The sequence below is a fragment of the Callorhinchus milii genome, unplaced genomic scaffold (assembly GCF_018977255.1).
Source record: "Callorhinchus milii isolate IMCB2004 unplaced genomic scaffold, IMCB_Cmil_1.0 Scaffold1, whole genome shotgun sequence".
Taxonomy (NCBI): Eukaryota; Metazoa; Chordata; class Chondrichthyes; order Chimaeriformes; family Callorhinchidae; genus Callorhinchus; species Callorhinchus milii.
In genome coordinates, this window is record NW_024704742.1 from 32,430,676 (window position 1) to 32,451,574 (window position 20,899).

The 20,899-nt window shown below is 40.4% G+C and overlaps 1 protein-coding gene across 1 annotated transcript in view; it reads left to right on the plus strand.

Annotated features, from left to right (window-relative positions):
• Positions 1-20,899, plus strand: part of LOC121849974 (alpha-actinin-2-like) — a 53,558-nt gene that overhangs the window by 25,616 nt on the left and 7,043 nt on the right. Inside the window, exons 6-16 of the mRNA XM_042339647.1 lie at positions 2,567-2,645; positions 5,229-5,310; positions 6,142-6,227; positions 8,153-8,245; positions 9,185-9,415; positions 12,152-12,299; positions 13,899-14,049; positions 15,431-15,539; positions 16,280-16,420; positions 17,103-17,285; positions 19,099-19,233. Of these exons, the coding sequence (XP_042195581.1) occupies positions 2,567-2,645; positions 5,229-5,310; positions 6,142-6,227; positions 8,153-8,245; positions 9,185-9,415; positions 12,152-12,299; positions 13,899-14,049; positions 15,431-15,539; positions 16,280-16,420; positions 17,103-17,285; positions 19,099-19,233 (1,438 nt within the window). The remainder of the gene's footprint in view (positions 1-2,566; positions 2,646-5,228; positions 5,311-6,141; positions 6,228-8,152; positions 8,246-9,184; positions 9,416-12,151; positions 12,300-13,898; positions 14,050-15,430; positions 15,540-16,279; positions 16,421-17,102; positions 17,286-19,098; positions 19,234-20,899) is intronic.

The window sequence follows — 20,899 nt, forward strand, 5'->3', positions numbered from 1 at the left end:
CCTCTTCAAGGACAAGAATGTCCCAATGCAGGCATACGAGACCTGTGTGCAAACAACCCTCCTTTATGGATCTGAGCTCCGAGGGATACAGCGGAGAGGCTTCCTCCGACCCAACTGTAAAGTCCAGGATCAAACTGTGAGGTGGATTTGTGGCAAACACGGAATGCGGTTACAGGAAGGAAGGGCTCCAGTCTACACAGACCTGTCACTAGGCACCCTGGATGTGGAAGAGGCTTCACAGCAGGCACGACTATTTGCCAAGGCCCCTCCCATAAGGATCTGGATTGAGCAACTGGTGCTGAGTAGGCCTGGTACTTAGACTTGGACCTCAAGAACATCAAGGTGGCTAGCACATCACAAGCTGTTCTGTGAAAGTCCTCCCACTACACGGAAGGCAGATGCCCCCTTCCCAGACATCTGATGAGGAAACTGAAACTTGGGGTGACAGCTGCTGGAAGGCATTACCCGGAGTCCAAGTTCGTGAACACACATTCGTACATGTTCCAGTGCCTGGAATCCACCTTGATTGGCCTGCAGAGAGGCAAGAAGCTGCTGGTTAAACTCCGCACCTCCAATTGGTGGAACCATCACTCAATGGGAAGAGATGTGTGCCTGAGCTGCGGACAGGAAGACGGTAGCAATGCTTTCCCACATTACATGCTGAGATGCGTCGCCCACCAGGAAGCTCGCAGGGAATTCCTTGTACTAGTGAGGACTCAAACCTGCTCACACTATTGACTATCTTCCTTGGGCAGGGTGGGTCTTCCTGGAGCTGAACTGGCTCCAAAGTGACATACTTGGCGATGGAATGTCAGAATCCAGCCATCCTTCTTTTGCGGTCTTGGTAGTCCGGTTCGTAAGACAGCAGTATTCCGTGGTACTGCTAAACCCAGCCCAGCCTGGCTCATCGGCAGGATCTGGAAGGGCAGACCAGTCATTGGGGGCAGGGAGTCATCCCACTCAGCCCTTGTTAACCCTGAAAGCCAAAGCCCCAATGGGAAGGGTGGTCCTATCTGGACAAGCAGTGGGAAAGCTTGCTGGACAGCAATATCAATAGCATGCTATGTGGTTTAGCTGTTTAGACTCCAGCAGTACCCAACGCACACTTTGGGATCCCCAAGCCTTGGCTCTTGCCAACCTGCTCCTAATACTTTCCGAAATTAGTTAAGGTAAGCAGGATGCGTCCGTCAAGGGAGAGAATGTGCATTCCATTCCAACAATCTATCTCTGGGATTTCCATGTGTAGGTGGGAGGCATGGAACTCTGTTTGGTTTGGATACTCTTAAGCATGGTGATGAGTTTTCGCATTGTGTCAGACACCTGGCTGACAAAAACATTTATATAAAAAAAATTGTAGGAAGTAGTAGGTTAGTGTGTTAATCATCTATAATAAAGGAGGAGAACAAGATATTTGCATCTTGGTTAACAGCTTCCTCGGGTAAGTAGAAATTTCCCAATTACAATCCACATGACTCCATTCAGCTTTGCCGCACCTGAACTCATTACAGAAAGAATTGATTGCATTGCAACATCTCTGACCCTGGGAGACGTAATTTGAATGCATATCTTCATGAGTACTGGAAGTGTCTGTTCAGTGACATACCTTGGGAATGATTCTTGTCTTCAAGTTAGGCTTATTAAAAATTGGCTCCAAGTCACTGCACATTACAGTGTATCCTGTGAAGCACTTTGGCTATCCACCTGTGAAAGGTGCTCTACCAAAAGTAAGGATTGATGTTTGGATACAGTAGTGTGTCAGAATCCTCGTGTCGATGAGAAGGTCAAACACTGCTGGTTTCCCACAGCCTAACCCAGGAGCTGAGGCCAGTGAGATTCTCTGATTGTTGATATGTTTATCAGTTTTGGCAGGAGAGGGCACATTCTTCTCTTCTGGGCTTCACTGGTGATTTTTATTCTCCTCCGGTTAGTAAAGAGAGTGTGGTTTTTATAATTGGGGTTTCTGACCAATGCAGAAAAGATGGTTTGTATCTTCCAAGATCAGTAAACTAAAAGATTCACCCATTAGGTCTTCCAGCAGTGCATAATAAAACACAATGCTGATGAGCCAGGGTTTCTACTGCTGATCAGTATCCAGTGACCTCTTGCTGAAAAGTTTGTGTGGACATTGGGTGAGCATTGTTTCCAATATTCTTTATGGTCAAAGAACCAACTAGTCCTTATAGTCTGGGCTCACACATAAATAATGGTTATTTGAATTGCAGTCGTGGAACTTACTTCGTCATTTTAGCAGAGGGTTGGGGAAAAATAACCACAACTGAAAAGAACGAGAACTGAAATCTATGAATTATTGCATTCATTTATACATGTTATATCCTATTAATGTACAACATGTTTACTGAGGTAGAGTGGACACAGGAAAATTAACATGCAGAATAATTCAGTAGAAACAATTCTTGTAATTACTGATTTTTTAAAAGGTACATTTTTGTATGTAGCATCAGGTGTTTATAATCTGGCATTTTTGCATTTTGGACACTAAAATAATTTTATTGGAAGATAATGTCATCATTTCATCTTCAATTCTTGTTTGTTCCTCATTGTAAAGCTGGAAAGATGGTCTTGCCTTCTGCGCACTCATCCACAGACATCGACCTGACCTTATTGACTTCTCCAAGCTACAAAAGGTCATCTGTCTGATTGGTAGCATGCCAATGTGCAGTAGCTTGTGCTTTTTGTTTTTGCATGATCTGAGGGAAGTGGTGGCTTTTATTAACATGAGGCCTCAATGCTGCATGTAATTACCATACCAAGCTTACTACCAAAGGTTCTTGAAAGAATGTCCATTTACAAATTCTTGTTAATAAATGAGATTTGTAAATCTTACATGTTTTTCACAATCCATTAATATTGATGATACTACTATTTTTATTTATATATATATATATATGTATATAACCAAATGCTGTGCACATAGAAGCATCTTTTGAGATGATTTTGAATTCTCTCTGGTTCTGGCTCTCTGTATTTTAGATCCTATGCTAGAGAAGGCCTGATAGGCTGAATGGCATTATATTTTATTTGCAACATGGAATTGTTGCTAAAATATAAACTTTTGTTTTCCTGATGCCAGAAGCTTTGTACGTTGAATTTAATGAAACAAAGCAGTCAAAATCCATGGAGTTTCTATCAAAATTTTAATTTAAACTCGAACATTTAATCATTTATTCAACAATTACTTCCAACCAACAGTCGGCAAAAAACAATATTCTTGCCTCAAACATTATATTTGGTCACCATTCTGTGACTAGAATATTGTTTGGTATATCTGAATTTTATACTTGAATCGTGTCAATATGGATACAGTATAGCAATATTGCTTAAAAAAAAAGTATAATTACTGATTTAATCTCAAATCCAAATCTTAAAAGGTTATTAAATTGAAATTCACTCACTTTTGCTCCTGCGATTTACACAAACTTACATTAAAATAAATATTGTTATTGATAAAGATGTTAATTTCCCCCTCTTTCATTTCCTGGTCCTTTTTCGTATTCTTTTTATATCAGTTGTTTGTCCATCTTCTCCTTCAGTTTCCAAATTCAACATCATATTTCAATTTTCGCTTTCTCCCTCTCACTGCATGCTCAATGATGTGTTCTGTTGCTCGCTCCAATGTTATCTGGTTGGTGTGTGGACACTGCATGTAGCTGGAAGGATGGACTAGCATTCAGTGCCCTTATTCACAGACACAGGCCTGATCTGATCGATTATGACATACTGAAAGAGGTATTTAACTTGCCCCTGGTTTCTGTTCATTGCACAACATTGATTAATCTTACAGTATGTTTAAAAAGATTTCTGATGAACTAAATATGTAAGTCATATATGATAGTTGTATGCTTTTGATGAATTTGAGAATGGTGATCGACTAGTGATGATCATTAGGTATACTTTGCATACCAGGGACACCGCATCAAGTATAAGTATTAGAGCTGCATTGATGTCAGCACGGGGGATACCTAAACATTGTCTTTATACAGAGTAACCTTAATGGTGCATCTGATTCTGAGGAAACTCCAGCTCAGGAAGAACAAATTAGAGCCTGCACTTAGCTCCTCCGTACTATGATACATTATAATTGACTGAATGAAAAGTTTCCCAGATTGAAGTGTCCGTTGACTATAGCAGCTAGCAGCCAGTAGGAAAACTACACAGATAATATTGCATGTGTACTGAATTTCTGTATTTTATTGAAGTGATGCACTCCATGCAGCTCTGCCAAGCTTTTATTGATTGTGTTGCACCTTCTTATTCAAAGGAGATGTTACTGAGGAACAGAAGGATAAGTACCTGGTGAACAAAACTCCAGTACCCGGTGTTGTTTTGCCCACAAAACACACAGTCAAAACCACTTTACATTATATTACATTATAACCTGTAAAGAGCTGTGAGACATCTTGGCGATGTGATAATAATAATATTAATAATAAAAATAATCCCTGCATTTGATATAACATCTTATCAGGTCTTCAAGATATATCAAAACACTTCACAAAATATACTGCAAAATGAATGGACTGTATATTTTGTGGGTGAAATGCAGCAGTCAGTTGTGCACTGCATTGTCCCACAAACAGTCGTGGATTGAGTGACCACAGTTTTTATTTTTTTTATTTTGAATGAATTATTACCCCTGGAAAAGCGATGCACCAATCGACTAACAACCGGGTTTCTACTTACTGCTAGGAAAACAGAGGCATGTGGAGTAAGGAAACCTGCTCAACATTTCGCCCTGCTGGGAATTAAACCCAGGTCCTCTCCACTAAACTACAGGACTCCACTATAAGATGCAATTTCAAATGCAAGGATTATTATTATTACGCTGCAGGAAACATTGGCCCTGGGATTTTTGTCATGTTTTTGCAGGATCAATAGTTCAAGTATTCAGTTTGCGCCATGTAATTCCACAAGACCAGTCTTTGAAATAAGAACTTCTTGTCCTCGGCAACATCTTTATTTGCTAACCTAATGTGTAGTTTCAGAAAGCTTGGGACAGTGCATGTAGTTTGTGTTGTAGGCAGTATTCATTGGATCCAATTTTTTTAAAAAAAACAGCTTGGATGGGTTACCAATGATGAATATTTACCCAGCTAGAGTTACTATTTTGCTATGCTGATACTTAAAGTAGTGAAAACCATTAGCGATGATCATTTCCAGTTTTCTGCCAAGGTACCAATTACTCTCTTAATATCATTTCATAAATGTAGGATGATGCTCTTTACAACTTGAATCTTGCCTTGGAGATTGCAGAAAAAAAACTGGATATCCCCAAGATGCTGGATGCTGAAGGTAATTTGCATTTCACTGTCCAGTACTGTTAGATTACTGATGCTGTACAACTCCATTAGCAATGAACATATCTGGAGGTATATTGCAGATTGACTAGAATAAAAGAAGGATGATACATGTTGTCTTTATTATCTTGACTGTTTACAAGGCAATAACTGTGATGTAATGTGATGTAATGTAATGTGATGGTCCCTGAGCTCTTTTCCAAAATCCCTGTTTTAGTAAAACATAACATTTTCTTTCCAAACAGATATAGTAAATACAGCAAGACCTGATGAAAGAGCTGTTATGACTTATGTATCCTGTTACTACCATGCATTTTCAGGTGCACAGAAGGTGAGGTCAAGCCTAGAGACCACCTCTGACCTTTCTATCTTGAGCCTTCTGACCTCCAGCTTTCATTTCTTACCTGTGTCATAGTTTATACATTTTTCAGTGTATTTTAGATTCTTTGTATTTGTCTTCCCTTTCTGCTACTGCATTGTTCCTACATTATTCTTTTCAATTCCTAGCACTGTTGTGATGTTCAATGGTACAGCATGTTTTCCAAAATCTTAATTTCATTATGGTCTGACCAATGGTTGGCAGTGTCTCATCAGTTACTCTTTTAATGGACTATCAAGTTAGAAGGAGCATTTATTCATCTTCTTGTCAACGCTATGTATTCTCCTAGGTTTGCTTCACCGTTGAATAAAGCTAAGTCATTGAGGTATCTACCAAACTACAACCCTGCCATGGTCAAACAAAACCTTGTTCATTCAGTCCTTGTCTATTCAATCCCTGTTCTTACCCTTTCCCTTCTCCTCCCATCTTTATTCTCCTCTCCTCTAGATATTGTAAACACGCCGAAACCTGATGACAGGGCTATTATGACGTACGTTTCATGTTTCTATCATGCTTTTGCTGGAGCAGAGCAGGTACTCTCCACACATTAATTACTGTAACGTTCTGGTGCCTGCAGTGTTTGTGTGCATTATACTCCAACACTAAACCTTCCTCTCTTCCCCTTCCCCATCTCCACTTCCAAAATGCCTGTACGTTACATACATCCACTCAGCATAGGAAACCTAGGAAATCAGGAGCAGGTGGAGGCCATTGAGCACTTGGCAGATCTTTTATTTCCATGTCCTACCCTTTTGCCAAACTTCTTAATAGCTCTTGCATCTGTCTAACTCTTGCTTAAACATTCCTATTGATTCTATCTCTTCAGCTTTCTGGAGCAGAACCTTCTGGGTCGAAAAAATGCTTACCTCAGTTGTACCTGTCTTGTTTCTGATTTTGTAATGGATTCCTTGATCAGGGTGGCAAAGATTCATTCACCATCAATTCCTTTCATTATATTAAATACCTCAATCAAACTCCTTTGCTCTAATGAATATAACCACAGGCTATCTAACCTCTCATCATAGGTAAACCAGGTATTAATGCAGTGAACCGTTGCTGGGACACCCTTCACAGTTGTATAGGCACAGATGTCTGGCTCTACCTTACTCAAGTGGTTGTGTGTCTTTCAAGACTGTGCGCTCTATCCCACTACAATTGCTAAATCCTATTACAAAGCGAGTAAAGAAAAGGATATTGTTCTCAACCATCGATGCATAATTTTCTATTGAAGCAAGTGCTAATGGAACTGCAACTGAAATCTAGATTGCAGCTGGTGTCAGGAGTGAGACACTAGCACAGTTTGCACTGGCTCAGCTCTGACTTATACTGCATGTTTGTTAGTCAATCATGCCAATTTACTTCCAACTATGCAGTAATAATACAGGGTAGACTTCATTCAATAAAGAAAATTGTTGTTCAAGAGATAATTTTAGTTAAAAACCAAGTTGATGCTGGTAAATTCTGCAACCACCTGTCAAGGTACAATACTTGGCTTCTGTTCACCTGTGAATTATTGGGTATTCCCCACAAAGTTGATTGTTGTGTAAATGGACCATTTACTCAAGAAGTCTCAATGCAATCAACTTTGTGGATTGGGTTATCCATGTTCATATGTACAGAGTGATTTGCAGGAGTCCTTAATTCCATAGTTAACATCCATTCCAGATTCATCTGTAATCCAGCTCATTTATTGTCAATCATATAATTAAGGGCAGCTGTAAATTTTTCTATGCATCTGCACAAGGTTAGCACAACTCGCAAATTAGTTGCCATTGTCCTAAACAAAGGTCAGGGTTGAAAAATTCAATTTGCTGAGGTTCATTGATCATATTAACTCTCATGGCATTGAATCATGGTTGAATGATTTCCAACCCCCCTCCCCCACCCCCCCACCCCCATCATCACCTGACTTAGAATATTTTGAACATTTACCAAACTCTGAATAAAGCTCAAAAAAAATTTTTTCTCAATGTCTGTCCTGAACCTGTTCACTAATATCACATGATGTCCTCGGTTTCAAACTTCCTTGTCTTTCTTTAAAGTACTAGTTTGTCTTTACTTGATTTATGCCTTTTACTAACTTATATTTTGGGGTTTCCAATAATCACCTTTTTTCTAGCCTGTAATGATTACGTTTCTCTAATATGCCTTCCCAAATCAATCCTTTACACTTGGCATCAGTCTTGTTGCTCTTTCCTGTAATAATGTAACATCTTTTATTTGGCATGGTGACCAAAACTGAACATACATCTTGTCTAAACAGTGATGGATTGTAAAGCTTTGGTATAACTTCTATACCTTCTACAGTTCTGCCTTTAACCTCTCATCTTTATCCTCTCTCTTCTATTGTTGCAGCACATTATCCTTGTAGTCTAAACCAGCTTATTGTATGTTTTACTGTTTTATCATGTAACGCCCATGCCTTCTGTCTCAATAATGCCAGTGTTTGTCAATCTAGGCTGAGATGGCAGCCAACAGAATATGCAAAGTTCTGGTAGTGAATCAGGAAAACGAGAAATTGATGGAGGATTATGAAAAACTAGCCAGTGAGGTAAGCTGAGAGTTGTGCCAGATATGTGAATGTATTTTACCCTTTATTTTTTATATCATCTATTGCTTTTGAAATTAAGAATTTTAGGTGCCCGTCCAAGATCTATAGAACAGAAGAGGACCGAGGTAGAAAAGTTGAGATATATCAATTAATGGCAATCGGGTATTGCCAAGCTTGTTTTCAAATTATGAATCGAAAATAATAAAGATTTTATTCGCTGCATAAATTCTAGAGTTTGGGAAGGCCAAGAAAACCAAAAATCTACCCCTTGTCAGAACTCAAAGCAAACTGGGCAGTTTATTTTAGTGACAATTTAAACTTTGTAATTACCAACTTGGCTCAGTTGGTAGCACAGTCAGAAGGTTGTGGATTCAAACCCCACATTGAGACTTTGAACTCATGTAGGCTGGGCTAGCATTGATGCAGTGCTGGGATGCGTCAGAGGTGCCGTCCTTCGGATGAGTTGTTAAACTAAAGGTCCCATCTGCCTCTTCGGGTGAACATTAAAGATCCCACAGTACTTTTCCAGAAGAGAAGAAGGTTTCTCCCAATATCCTGGTTAATAATTCCCCCAAAATTAAAAATGGTTATTGACTTTATCATGGGTGTTTTGGGGACATTGCTGTGCACAAATTGACTGCAGCATTTGCCTACAAAATACAGTCACTACACTTTACAGTAAATCTTGTGATGTTCTCACATTGTGAAAGGTGTATCAAATGCAAGGATTAATATTTTATTATTAAAGCAAAATGTGTATTTTTCTTGGGAAAAAAATGGCATAAAATTTGGCTTTAAATGTAGGACTGCACAATCTTAAATATTTAAGACTATACTCTTAAGACTAAGATCATGAGAAGTGTTGGGTGTCTGATATTTGAGGATATATCAGACAGCATGTGAACATTCATAATTCTTTTTGTTTCAACTTTATTCTAGCTTTTGGAATGGATCCATCAAACTATTCCCTGGCTGGAAAATCGGGTGCCGGAAAAGTCCATGCAGGCCATGCAGCAGAAGTTGGAGGATTTCCGAGACTACAGGCGTCTGCACAAACCACCCAAAGTGCATGAAAAATGCTATCTTGAGATCAACTTCAACACTTTGCAGACCAAGCTGAGGATCAGCAGTAGACCGGCATTCATGCCGTCTGAGGGGAATATGGTTTCAGTAAGCTAAGTTAAATCCATGTTACAGACTGAAATCTTCTTGGGTGAAAAAGAGTGCATGCATATTTTACTTGAAATATTGTTTACAAGAACTACTTAACAGGATAGAGCAAGTAAATCAAGAATAATGCTTTCAGATACATTAAGACAATTGGACAAGCGAGATAGAATAGTGTAGCATTGTTTATTATTTTTCATTTGTTTTAGTGTGGAAAAACAATGGCCTTTCCAATCCTGTACATTCCTGTTTAAGGTTTAGACGGATTGCTGGGTTGTTAGGATACGTGGATCAAACAGTGTGTTGATCCACAAAATACAAGTTACTCCACTTTACAGTATATCCTGTGAAGCACTTTGAGACATCCCTCTGATGTGAAAGGCACTGTAAGGATGATTATTATTTTATTTATTATTATTACTTGACAGAACATGATGGTTCCTCGGCTGATGAAATAGAAATATCATCTGTTATACAACAACAACAACAAAATTACATTTATAGAGCACCTTTCACTTAGGGAGGACGTCCCAAAGTGCTGAACAGTCAGGTGTCGGGGCCTGAGCATGAGGGGAGGGGTGGTGTAGTGGTGAGGGAAGGCAGAGAGGTGGGAGGGAGACCAAAGACACAGTCGAAGAGAAGGGTCTTGAGACCGGCTTTGAAGAAGGCAAAGGAGGAAGCGAGGTGAAGGGACCGGGGGATGGAGTTCCAGAGTGTGGGGGCAGAGAGGCTGAAAGCCCGACCACCGATAGTAGGGTGGGTCGGGTGGGAGACATGGAGCAGGTCGGAGCCCACTGAATGGAGAGAGCGGGCAGGTTGGTAGGGAGTCAGCAGGTTGGAGTGGTAGGAGCGGACAAGGCTATGGGTGGCCGTAAAGGTGAGGACAAGGATCTTGAACTCGATCCTCTGGGGGATGGGGAGCCAGTGGAGTCGGGGGAGGGTGGGAGTGATGGGGTCATGGAGCCTGGTGCACGAGAGTGCACAAGCTGCAGAGTTTTGGATGATCTGCAGCTTGTGAAGGGAAGAGTTGGGAAGGCCGATGAGGAGGGAGTTCCCGTAATCGAGTCTTGATGTGACGAATGCGTGGATGAGGGTTTCGGCAGCCTGAGGGGTGAGGCAGTGGCGGAGTCTGGCAATGTTGCGGAGGTGGTGGTAGGCAGTACCGGTCATGGCGCGGATGTGGGGGAAAAAGGACAGTTCAGGATCAAACAAGACACCCAGGTTCCTGACTGGCTTAGTGAGGTTGAGTGTGCAGCCGTGGAGGCTGATGCTGCCAGCGCCTGAGATGCGGAGGCGCTAGCGCGAGCCAATCAGGAGGGCCTCGGTCTTGCTGACGTTGAGTTGGAGAAAGTTGACCCTTGTTCAGGACTTGACGTTGGATAGGCAGTCGGTCAGGACCCCAGTTGTCCTGTAGTTCAGGGTGGAGGCAGAGAGATAGAGTTGGGTGTCATCCGCATACATATGGAAATTTATCCCATGTCTGCGGATGATGTCACCAAGGGGGAGCATGTAGAAGGTGAAGAGGAAGGGACCGAGGACGGAGCCCTGAGGAACACCGCACGAGACGGTGCGGGGGCTGGAGGAGAAGCCATTTGTAGCGACTAAGTGGAAGCGGTGTGTAAGGTAGGACCTGAACCAGCCAAGGACAGAACCTTGAAGGTTGAGATGGGAGAAGAGGCGGTGGAGGAGGATTGAGTGGTCCATGGTGTCAAAGGCAGCGGAGAGGTCGAGGAGGATGAGGAGGCAGAGGGAGCCCTGGTCACACAGACCTTGATCAGAGCAGTTTCCGTGCTGTAGGCAGCATGGAAACACGATTGGAGGGGCTCATGGAGGAAGAGAGAGGAAAGAGCGAAGCTGGGAGGCAATAGCTCTCTCAAGGACCTTGGATAGGAAAGGGAGGTTTGAGATGGGCCGGTAGCTAGATAGCTGTGATGGGTCAAGGGAAGGTTTCTTCAGGGTAGGGGTGATAATGACTGTTTTGAGTGGGGAAGGAACAGTACCAGATGACAGGGAGAGGTTAATGATGTCAGCGAGTAGTGGGGCAAGGAGGTGGAGCTGGGATTTAAGGAGAGGGGTGGGGATGGGGTCCAGTGAGCAGGTGGTGGGCTTCATGGAGGCATCTTCATAACCAGTCCGAGTTAAATGACGAGCCTATAAAGTCAGATTGATGTTCTGGAAATTTTTGTTTAATTAAAAGAGGGGTAAGAGAGTATTTTGACATTTATTTTCTTAGAAGTTTTACCTGTTGCTGTTCACTTCAGTGTTCAAAACAACCTTTCTTCAGACTACTAGTTTAGCATTTGATGTGATGGCCATTCATTTTGCATTCTGATATTTGCAAACTGGAAGCGGCAATTAATGAAACAAATCTGCTTTGCAAATATCATGTTTTAGTACTCCCTCCACCCCAGCCTATTATTGACTTTAATAGTGAAGTATAATATGGGATATTATAATTAGCTCATAAACAGAACAACACAAAACAACATTTCTATTGCTAGTTCTTATACTTTGCACTTTAGGAGAGTACAGGTGTTTTCACACACAGAGCGAAGAAAGATTAACCACTCCTGGATCTGTTCTAGTGTAACTTCTTGCACTCAGTGCAGTGATCATGGTTGAGCTCTGTTGGTGGGATATTCTCCTGATTGGACTTGGTTTCTGACCAGCAGAGCAAAATGAGGAACAAACGGGGGGGGAATTTAGATGAAGGCTTTATCTCCTCTCTTACGTATCCAGGACATTACAAGTGCCTGGCAGAGTCTTGAGCAAGTGGAAAAGGGCTACGAAGAATGGCTCCTGACTGAAATACGTAAACTCGAGCGCCTGGACCACCTGGCTGAGAAATTCAGACAGAAAGCTGCTATTCACGAAGCATGGTCACAGGGTAAGACAGCACCTGAAAGATCAATGTGACGTTATTGATTTGCTTAGAATGTATACAATCATGGCCAGCGTCAAAACTTACCTCTTTGACTGCATTTCAGTCATTATTCACCCCCTCCCCCAGCTCAGTTGTCCAGCTAGCAGTGTAAAGCTCTGAGACATTCTTCTCACATGAAAGGCAATATATAAATGTAAATTGTATTCAAATGTTACCGCATAAAAATAGACCAGTTAGCCCAGCTGAACTGTGCTGATATTATTCTCCGTATGGGCCACTTAGTCTAGTTCCACTCTCAAATTGGCAGGATGTGACTAGTGGAGTGCCACAAGGATCAGTGCTTGGGCCTCAGTTACTTACAATTTACATCAATGATCGAGACGAGGACATTGAATGTAACATATCTAAATTTGCGGATGACACTAAACTAGGTGGGAGAGTAAACCCTGAGGGTGATGCAAAAAGATTGCAACGGGATATAGATAGGCTTGGGGAGTGGGCGAGTAGGTGGCAGATGGAATTTAATGTGGGGAAGTGTGAAGTTATTCACCTAGGTAGAAAAAATAGAAAAATAGATTATTTTCTAGAGGGGGAGAGATTAGATAGTGTTAGTGTTCAGAGGGATTTGGGTGTCCTTGTACACCAGTCTCAAAAAGTTAGTTTGCAGGTGCAACAAGCAACTAAGAAGGCAAACGGCATGTTAGCGTTCATTGCAAAAGGTTTAGAATACAAGAGTAGGGAAGTCTTGCTGCAACTGTATAGGGCCTTGGTGAGACTGCACCTAGTGTATTGTGTGCAGTTTTGGTCTCCTTATTTAAAAAACGACATACTTGTCCTAGAGGGGGTGCAGCGTAGATTCACTAGGTTAGTTCCTGGGATGAGGGGACTGACCTATGAGGATAGGCTGAATAAACTAGGGCTATATTCTCTAGAATACAGAAAAATTAGGGGAGATCTTATTGAAACATATAAGATTCTTAAAGGGCTGGATAAAGTAGATACAGAGGGACTGTTTCCCCTGGTAGGAGAATCTATAACCAGGGGTCACAGTCTTAAAATTAAGGGTCAGCCTTTTAGAACAGAGTTGAGGAAATATTTCTTCACTCAGAGTGTAGTGAATTTATGGAATTCACTACCCCAGAAGGCTGTAGATGCTCAGTCCTTAAACATCTTCAAGGCTGAGACTGATAGATTTTTTTAAAAATAGAGGGATTAGGGGATATGGGAATAGGGCAGGTAATTAGAGTTAGGTCTGAAGATCAGCCATGATCTTATCAAATGGCGGGGCAGGCTCGAGGGACCGAATGGCCTACTCCTGCTCCTAATTCTTATGTTCTTATGTTCTAATTTCCTTTTTTTTTAAATTGTGGACTGTGCCCCAACAGCAGTTTATTTTATAAGTGCATTTGATTAATTAATACAATGTATTAATAGGCTGTCAGTGAAAGCACAATAAGCTTCCCGAAAGAGAAAACAAAATTAATGCAACCTAAGTTTCAGTCAGCAGGTTTTTAGGGAGTTGAATGATCTTCACAAGTAGCTCATTGCTACTTCAGTATGCTGTATTTTGAATTTGAATATACATGTTTGTATTTTTCCCAGGGAAAATTGACCTTTTGGGACAAAAAGACTATGAATCTGCATCTTTGACTGAAGTTCGGGCTTTGCTGAGGAAGCACGAGGCGTTTGAGAGCGACTTGTCTGCACACCAAGATCGGGTAGAGCAAATTGCTGCCATCGCACAGGAGCTGAAGTATGTTTCATTAGCAGGAGTGTGCTATTTAACTGATAAACAGCTTTCATTTGATAGTGGAGTCCTGTGGCTCAGTGGTTAGAGCACTCGCTTTGCAAGTGAGAGACCCGAGTTCAATTCCAGGCAGAGGGCGAAACCTTGGGCAAGTTTCCTTACTCCCCACAGAGCCTAATAATAATCCCTCCAAAACCAAAATCAATAATACATTGGTCATTTTCAATCTACGACTGTTTGTGGGACATTGCTGTGCGCAATTGGCTGCCGCGTTCGTCCACAAATATACTGTCAATTTACTTTACAGTGTGTTCTGTGAAGCGCTTTGGAACGTCCTCCCGACGTGAAAAGCGCTATATCAAATGCAAGGATTATTATTTATTATTGTCACCATGTCGTATTTAAGAATTTGAAAAGCAGTTTTCTATAAGTTCATTATCTTTAAAAGATGTGCATTCCTTTTTTCCAAAGGAAGGTTTTGAAAGTTAATTAAGTTGACATCCAGAATGTTTTGTCGGTATACAGGATTGATTGGTTGTGCCTCTCAATCTTTGATGAGAAATTGTGGAGAAGATTAAGACCATGGTGAAAACATTGGTGTGATCATTCACGTACTCAGCAGCAACCTCATCTTAATATTGTTAAAGTATCCACGTCTGCAGCGCTCCAGCCCCACTGCCCTGCAAGACTTGGACTTGGGGAAGTTCAAATGTTTGCTGAGAAGTTTAAAAAAAGGAAACTGAAATGTTTTGCCCAGAATTGCTGCTGTTGGCATTCTCTTTTGGCTCAATATCCATCATCCGATTCCTTGGGGGTATAAAGCTTAAAATTGCTATAAAACCCATTGTCTGATGAAACCTAAACACAATGTTTGTTTGCTGGGGTGTCGACATCTAGCATGCTTTGTCAGTAGAGAGGATTGTTTGGCATTGTTTGCCTGTTGGTGAGTGACTGCTATGGAGCCAGAATGGGCCGAAACGTTCCATCTCTTATTTACTGAATTAATTGATCTCAGCCTGTGCAATTCAGCACGTGGGGCTGCAAGGGTCCTCTATTGTAAAATAAATTGTTAAATAATTGAATTCCATAAATAAAAAATGGATGATTTACATAAGTAAAACCTTTGCAATAGTGTATCATATTAACGATTAGACCATGAACTCAAACCCAGCTTCATAAGTTTGCCTATAAATTCAAAATAGCTACACTTTATAGTAAATCCTGTGAAATGCTTTGATGTGATTCAAACCCATGGTAAGGCACTATATTAAATACAAGGATTATTATTATTTGTCAATAAGCACAGTCGAATAGACTTATGTTTGCAATGATCTCTGGAGATGAAAGGATTACAGTTCTACATTTTTTGTTAACTTTTTGTTTTAAGTGAACTAGATTATCACAATGCCATTGGAGTAAACGAACAATGCCAGAACATCTGTGATGAGTGGGACAAACTTGGGACTCTCACTCAGAAACGGAGGGAATCACTGGAGGTGGGTTATTTGTATGATGCTTGCATGAAGATGAGTAGGTGAAAATACAATGGAGCAAACCACCAGCACAGGTCGTGGAGCAGAAAACTGCGAAGGGTTTCAAATGGGGGACTCAACCCATATCCAGGGTTATTGGATTTTTAGATTGATACTTGGATGACATTTTGTGAGACACTAGATGGGTAGACTAGATAGAATGATAATCTGTGGTGTCTGAAATTACATTAACATATTTTGTGCTCTGGTTCCACTTATTTTGAAATGGAAAAACTAATAGCTTTGTTTCCCTATATTTTCCTCTCCGTGTCTTCTGCCTAGACCTTGAAGCTCTGCAGCTAGGGGAAAAAGATGTGTTCTCTGCTCCTAATGTTAATCTTACAATAAATCCTGTGAAGCCCTTTGGGATATCCCGCTGACGTGAAAGGCGCTATTCCAAATGCAAGGATTATTATTATTCATTAGCTGTATGTTGGTGGGGAGGGGTGGGGGAGAGGGAGGACAATAATCTGTTAGGGTCCCTTGTGCAATTTTTTTTTCTGTATGCTCTAATCCTCGCCACACAAGAAGGTAGAGATAAAAAGCTCAGCATATCTGTGTTTTTTTGCTAAAGCTGTATGTTGCCACTCCAGCATTACCACAGGTGGCTTTAAAATGTCTGGAGCATACTGTGCTTATAAAAAAAACTTCATTGTGTTATTGCATTTCTTCCCCCCTCCACCCTTTTGTTTAACCATGAGCAGAGGACTGAGAAGTTATTGGAAACCATGGATCAGCTGTATCTGGAGTTTGCAAAAAGGGCTGCTCCCTTCAACAATTGGATGGAAGGAGCCATGGAAGATCTGCAGGACATGTTTATTGTTCATACTATTGATGAGATTCAGGTACAGTAGGTTCCAATGTGTTTTGAATCTTGTAGCTAACTGGGAAGTACATGGGTAGAGATATAAAGCAAGTTTTTAAGAGGAGAATTGTCACAGATAGCAAATAATTATTTAAAGTAAGAGGGAGGGCATTGGAAGAGTTATTGAGCTGGATGGTGTAAGAGGGCTAAATTAATGCACCATGTTGCAAAGACAAGTTGAGTGAATTCCTGGGGTTAATGTCTAATCCCCACTGATGTTAACTCAGTGCCACAGCAACTCATTGCCAAATAGTTGGCCACACCTAAATCAAAAATACTTTATCCCCCCAAAAGGTTAAAAAAGATGTAATATTTATTTGTAAAGATGTAAACTCATTTCTCTCTCTCTCCTCCCCTATGTGTGTGGTGACCAGTTTGGGTAGGGCTGTTGAGCGCCTGCCCCCTTAGTAGAATAGCCTGGCAAGCACCCTTTATGGGCTCACGCACAAAGAACATCTGTAAGATATCAAATGCTACTATTATTATAATAACCAAAGCAGATGTTTTTCATTTTATTGCCATCACAACATTCACTAGCAGGTTGAAGTGGGTACATATTTGACGACGGTCGTAAAATATGTTGCGTAGGATAATGTATAATGCTGTAGAAATACCCAGTCTAATGTTTCCTTTCCCTGCCCCTCATCTCTTTTTATGTTTAGATTTTGATAACAGCACATGAACAGTTTAAAGCCACCCTGGCGGAAGCTGACGCTGAGAAGCAGGCCATTCTGGGAATTCATAACGAAGTGCAGAAGATTGTTCAGACTTACAGTATTACAGCGACTTGGTCAGATCCTTACAGTACCATATCCCCTGAAGAAATCCGTGCCAAATGGGACAAGGTATCGCCAGACAAAATATTCTCGCAAACAATCAAATCAGAAACAGCAGCGGGTACTTATTTGCTTTGAACAAAGGGAGCAGTTCTTCCTGTCTGCTGAATGTAGTCTGCTTTCTTCGATAGAATATGGAGTTTGTAAAGAGTAAACAGAAAGGGGGAAGATTGCTTAATAGCAGCACACACCAGTGAAGTAATGTACTGCAGAATCTCGGGTTCTCTCCTGCAGTATTCTCACACACTCCAGGCACAGAGCAACATAGACAGATGTATCTAAGGTCATATCCCTGACTGAGGCTTGATGGGTGAACAGGTTATCTGCACTAATAGCTGAGAAATGTGTGAAGATATTATAGAAGGGATGCAGAGGCACTGGAGAGAGTGCAAAGGAGATTCACAAGGATGATCCCAGAACTGAGAGGTTATACCTATCAGGAAAGGCTGAACATACTTGGACTCTTTTCTCTTGAAAAGAGGAGGGTAAGGGGTGACCTGATAGAGGTCTTTAAAATGATGAAAGGTTTTGATAGGGTAGACATAGGGAAGATGTTTCCACTTGTTTGGGAGACTAAAACCAGGGACCATCAATATAAAATAGTCACAAATAGATCAAATAGGGAAGTTAGAAGAAATTTCTTCACACAGAGAGTAGTGGGAATGTGGAACAATCTACCACAAGGAGTTGTTGAGGCAAATAGCATAGATGTATTTAAGGGAAAACTAGACAGGTACATTAGGGAGAAAGAAATAGAAGGTTTTGCTTGTAGGCTTAGTTGAGGAAGGGCAGTAGGAAGCTCGTGAAGCATAAACACCGGCATAGACCAGGTGGGCCGAATGGCCTGTTTCTGTGTTGTATATTCTCATATATTCTAATGTGTAAAGGGCACAGGAAATATCTAAAATCATACCCCACCTCAAACAGAGTAAGAGGCATCATATATGGAGAGCGGTGATTAATTACATTCCATTAATCTTGTTTGATTTCATTACAATCGGTCTTAAAACTAAAGCAAAATCAATACAGTATGAATCCAGGGGGAAAAAAACTGTGTAATGCAATGCCTTACAAGGCTGTAAAGGCAGAATAAATTGAGGTGTTTAAAAGGTATATGGGCAAATACTTGCGAAGTAAGGGTATTAAGATTATGGGAAATGGGATTTAATAAGATAGAGAACTGACAGTAAATAAATTGTAGAGCAGACTTACAAGGCGGAATTATCTACTCCTGTTCCTATTATTGTAGTAAAGGACACACGAGCAGAGAAAGTCATGTAACAGGTTTTATTTTGTACACAAATGAGTGTTGTTTATTTCTTCTGTCCATCATCAGTGCACTATTTTGTTGTATTTATTGGTGTAGGTTAACCAGCTGCCTCTAAGGAAAATATCTGATTTATTACTGTTCAATACAGATGTAGCACATGAAGTGGATATTTGATCTTATTTTTCACTTTTCAGTGATGGGTCTGGAAAAACCAACAGGTTTGTTCTATTGCGCACATTGTGTAAACACAGCTGTATTGTGCACCATGTTAGCACTTGCACAGAGGGACTTACAGGCATCTTTGAATAACACATGAAAATGATGTATTGATTGTGTAATTACAACCATTCTTTTTGATTTTCATTGCAAAAACCCAAAAGGAACAGTGATTCCTATGTATACTTGCATTTAACATACGGTGCATGATACAGCTGCGTTTACAGATGGTTCACACACCATCCATAACTGAAGACAGATGTTCACTAGTGTTTGATGAGTAGATTAGCAAATTTAGATTACATTGAATTGAAGGTAAATCATGTTAAATGGCAGGTGAAACAGTTGGTGCCACAGAGAGACTCCGCCCTACAGGAGGAACTTGTGAGGCAGCATTCCAACGAACATCTGCGTCGCCAATTTGCTAACCAGGCCAACATCATCGGACCGTGGATTCAGCGTAAAATGGAGGTAAGATAAACATGTGGATTACCTTTTATAAAAACAAACTCTTTTTTGAATATCATATTGAGTGATTCACAATTTAAAAATAATTTAAAAAAATTCTATGTTTTCTTTTATATATTTTGCCTTAAAAGAACTGATTCCATTTTAAACATTGTGGATGGTGATTTACGATTTGATCACGACCATTCCCCCTATCCCACCACCCTTTCCCTCCCCCCACCCAATCCACCATCCCATCGTGGGTTGAGGTGACAATATCCGTGCCCTTGAACGCAGTGAGGATGGAGCCCAAGATGACTTCTGACACTATTAAAACAACTTGCATTTATATCACGCCCTTCATGCAGAGAAGCATCATAGAGCACTTAAATGTATTGTCTCAATATCTGCAAGGCACATTAACAAGAGAGAGAGTAGCCTCTCAGAAAATATATCAAGGTTTTTCGGATATCACTTAGCAGTAATCCAATTTAAGTTAAATTGTTTGACAGTTGCAGATTACCTCAGGCTAACTTTCCCTTAAAATGCAGCGAGTTCCAATATAGTTAAAATATCATGAAGGAATACAGCAGAATTCACATTGTGGGCTAGACTTCTGTGATTTAAACCCATATGATGCCACTTCCCAAAAGAATCCCTTGGCGAAAGCTCTCAACTTACATAGTCTTTTAACAGTCACTTTTTACTATAAATTCAATATAATAACCTTTGGGGCAAGAAGGCAAAGGTCTAATTATTTTCTCAAAATGAAATATTTCAAAATTACAAAAAAGTCTTTACATTCAGTCTTAAATTAGAAGCTAATTTGTTTTATGAACAGGTTTCCAAATTAAGAATGAATTTAAGAAGTTCCCAAATTCTGTGCCTTCTAAAACTTTAGACAAAATTGACTTTCGGACTAAGATGGAATTTCAGGCCTCAACTATGTACCCTCCACTACTCTTTTTATTCCCAATTGTTACCCAATTTCAGAATAGTTTTATACAAAATTCCAGATAAAATATTCCAGTAAACAATCTGTGTGCTTTAGTGTTTGTTGCACCAGAAGATAGTGCAAACATGAGAAGCTTGGTTAAAAAGCCAAGTTTCTTAATTCTTAATCTGAACTGTAGTGTTCTTGATGCTCTGTGGTAATTTAAAATCATCTCCAGCATTTATTTGATCAGTAGATTTCTTTGAGCATCTTACAAAAACGCCACATCTTTGACTACCCCTTTGTCACTCCCTCCTATCGCTTACTCTGTTGGAGCTCCCAATATGTCTCTATAAAAGTCCTTTGAAAAATGATCCTATATGAAAGGTGCAAAACGTTATAATAAAATAAAGGGATGTAGACTGGAGTCACAGCTTTAAAATCAGCAGTGGTTTTTATTTCAGTTTTGGATGCACTAGAAAATGACTTTGGAATATAAACCATCATAAATTTATAATAATAATAATCCTTGCATTTGATAGTGCCTTATCACGTCTTCAAGATGTATCAAAGCACTTCACAGAATATACTGAAAATAAATGTATATTCTTTGGACAAAACGTGGCAGCCAATTGCACTCAGCAGTGTCCCACAAAAAGTTGTGAATTGAGTGACCAGATTATTTTTTTTAAGGAATTATTAACCCCGGAAAAGCGATCCGCCAATCGACTAACAACAACAACAAGATTCCATTTG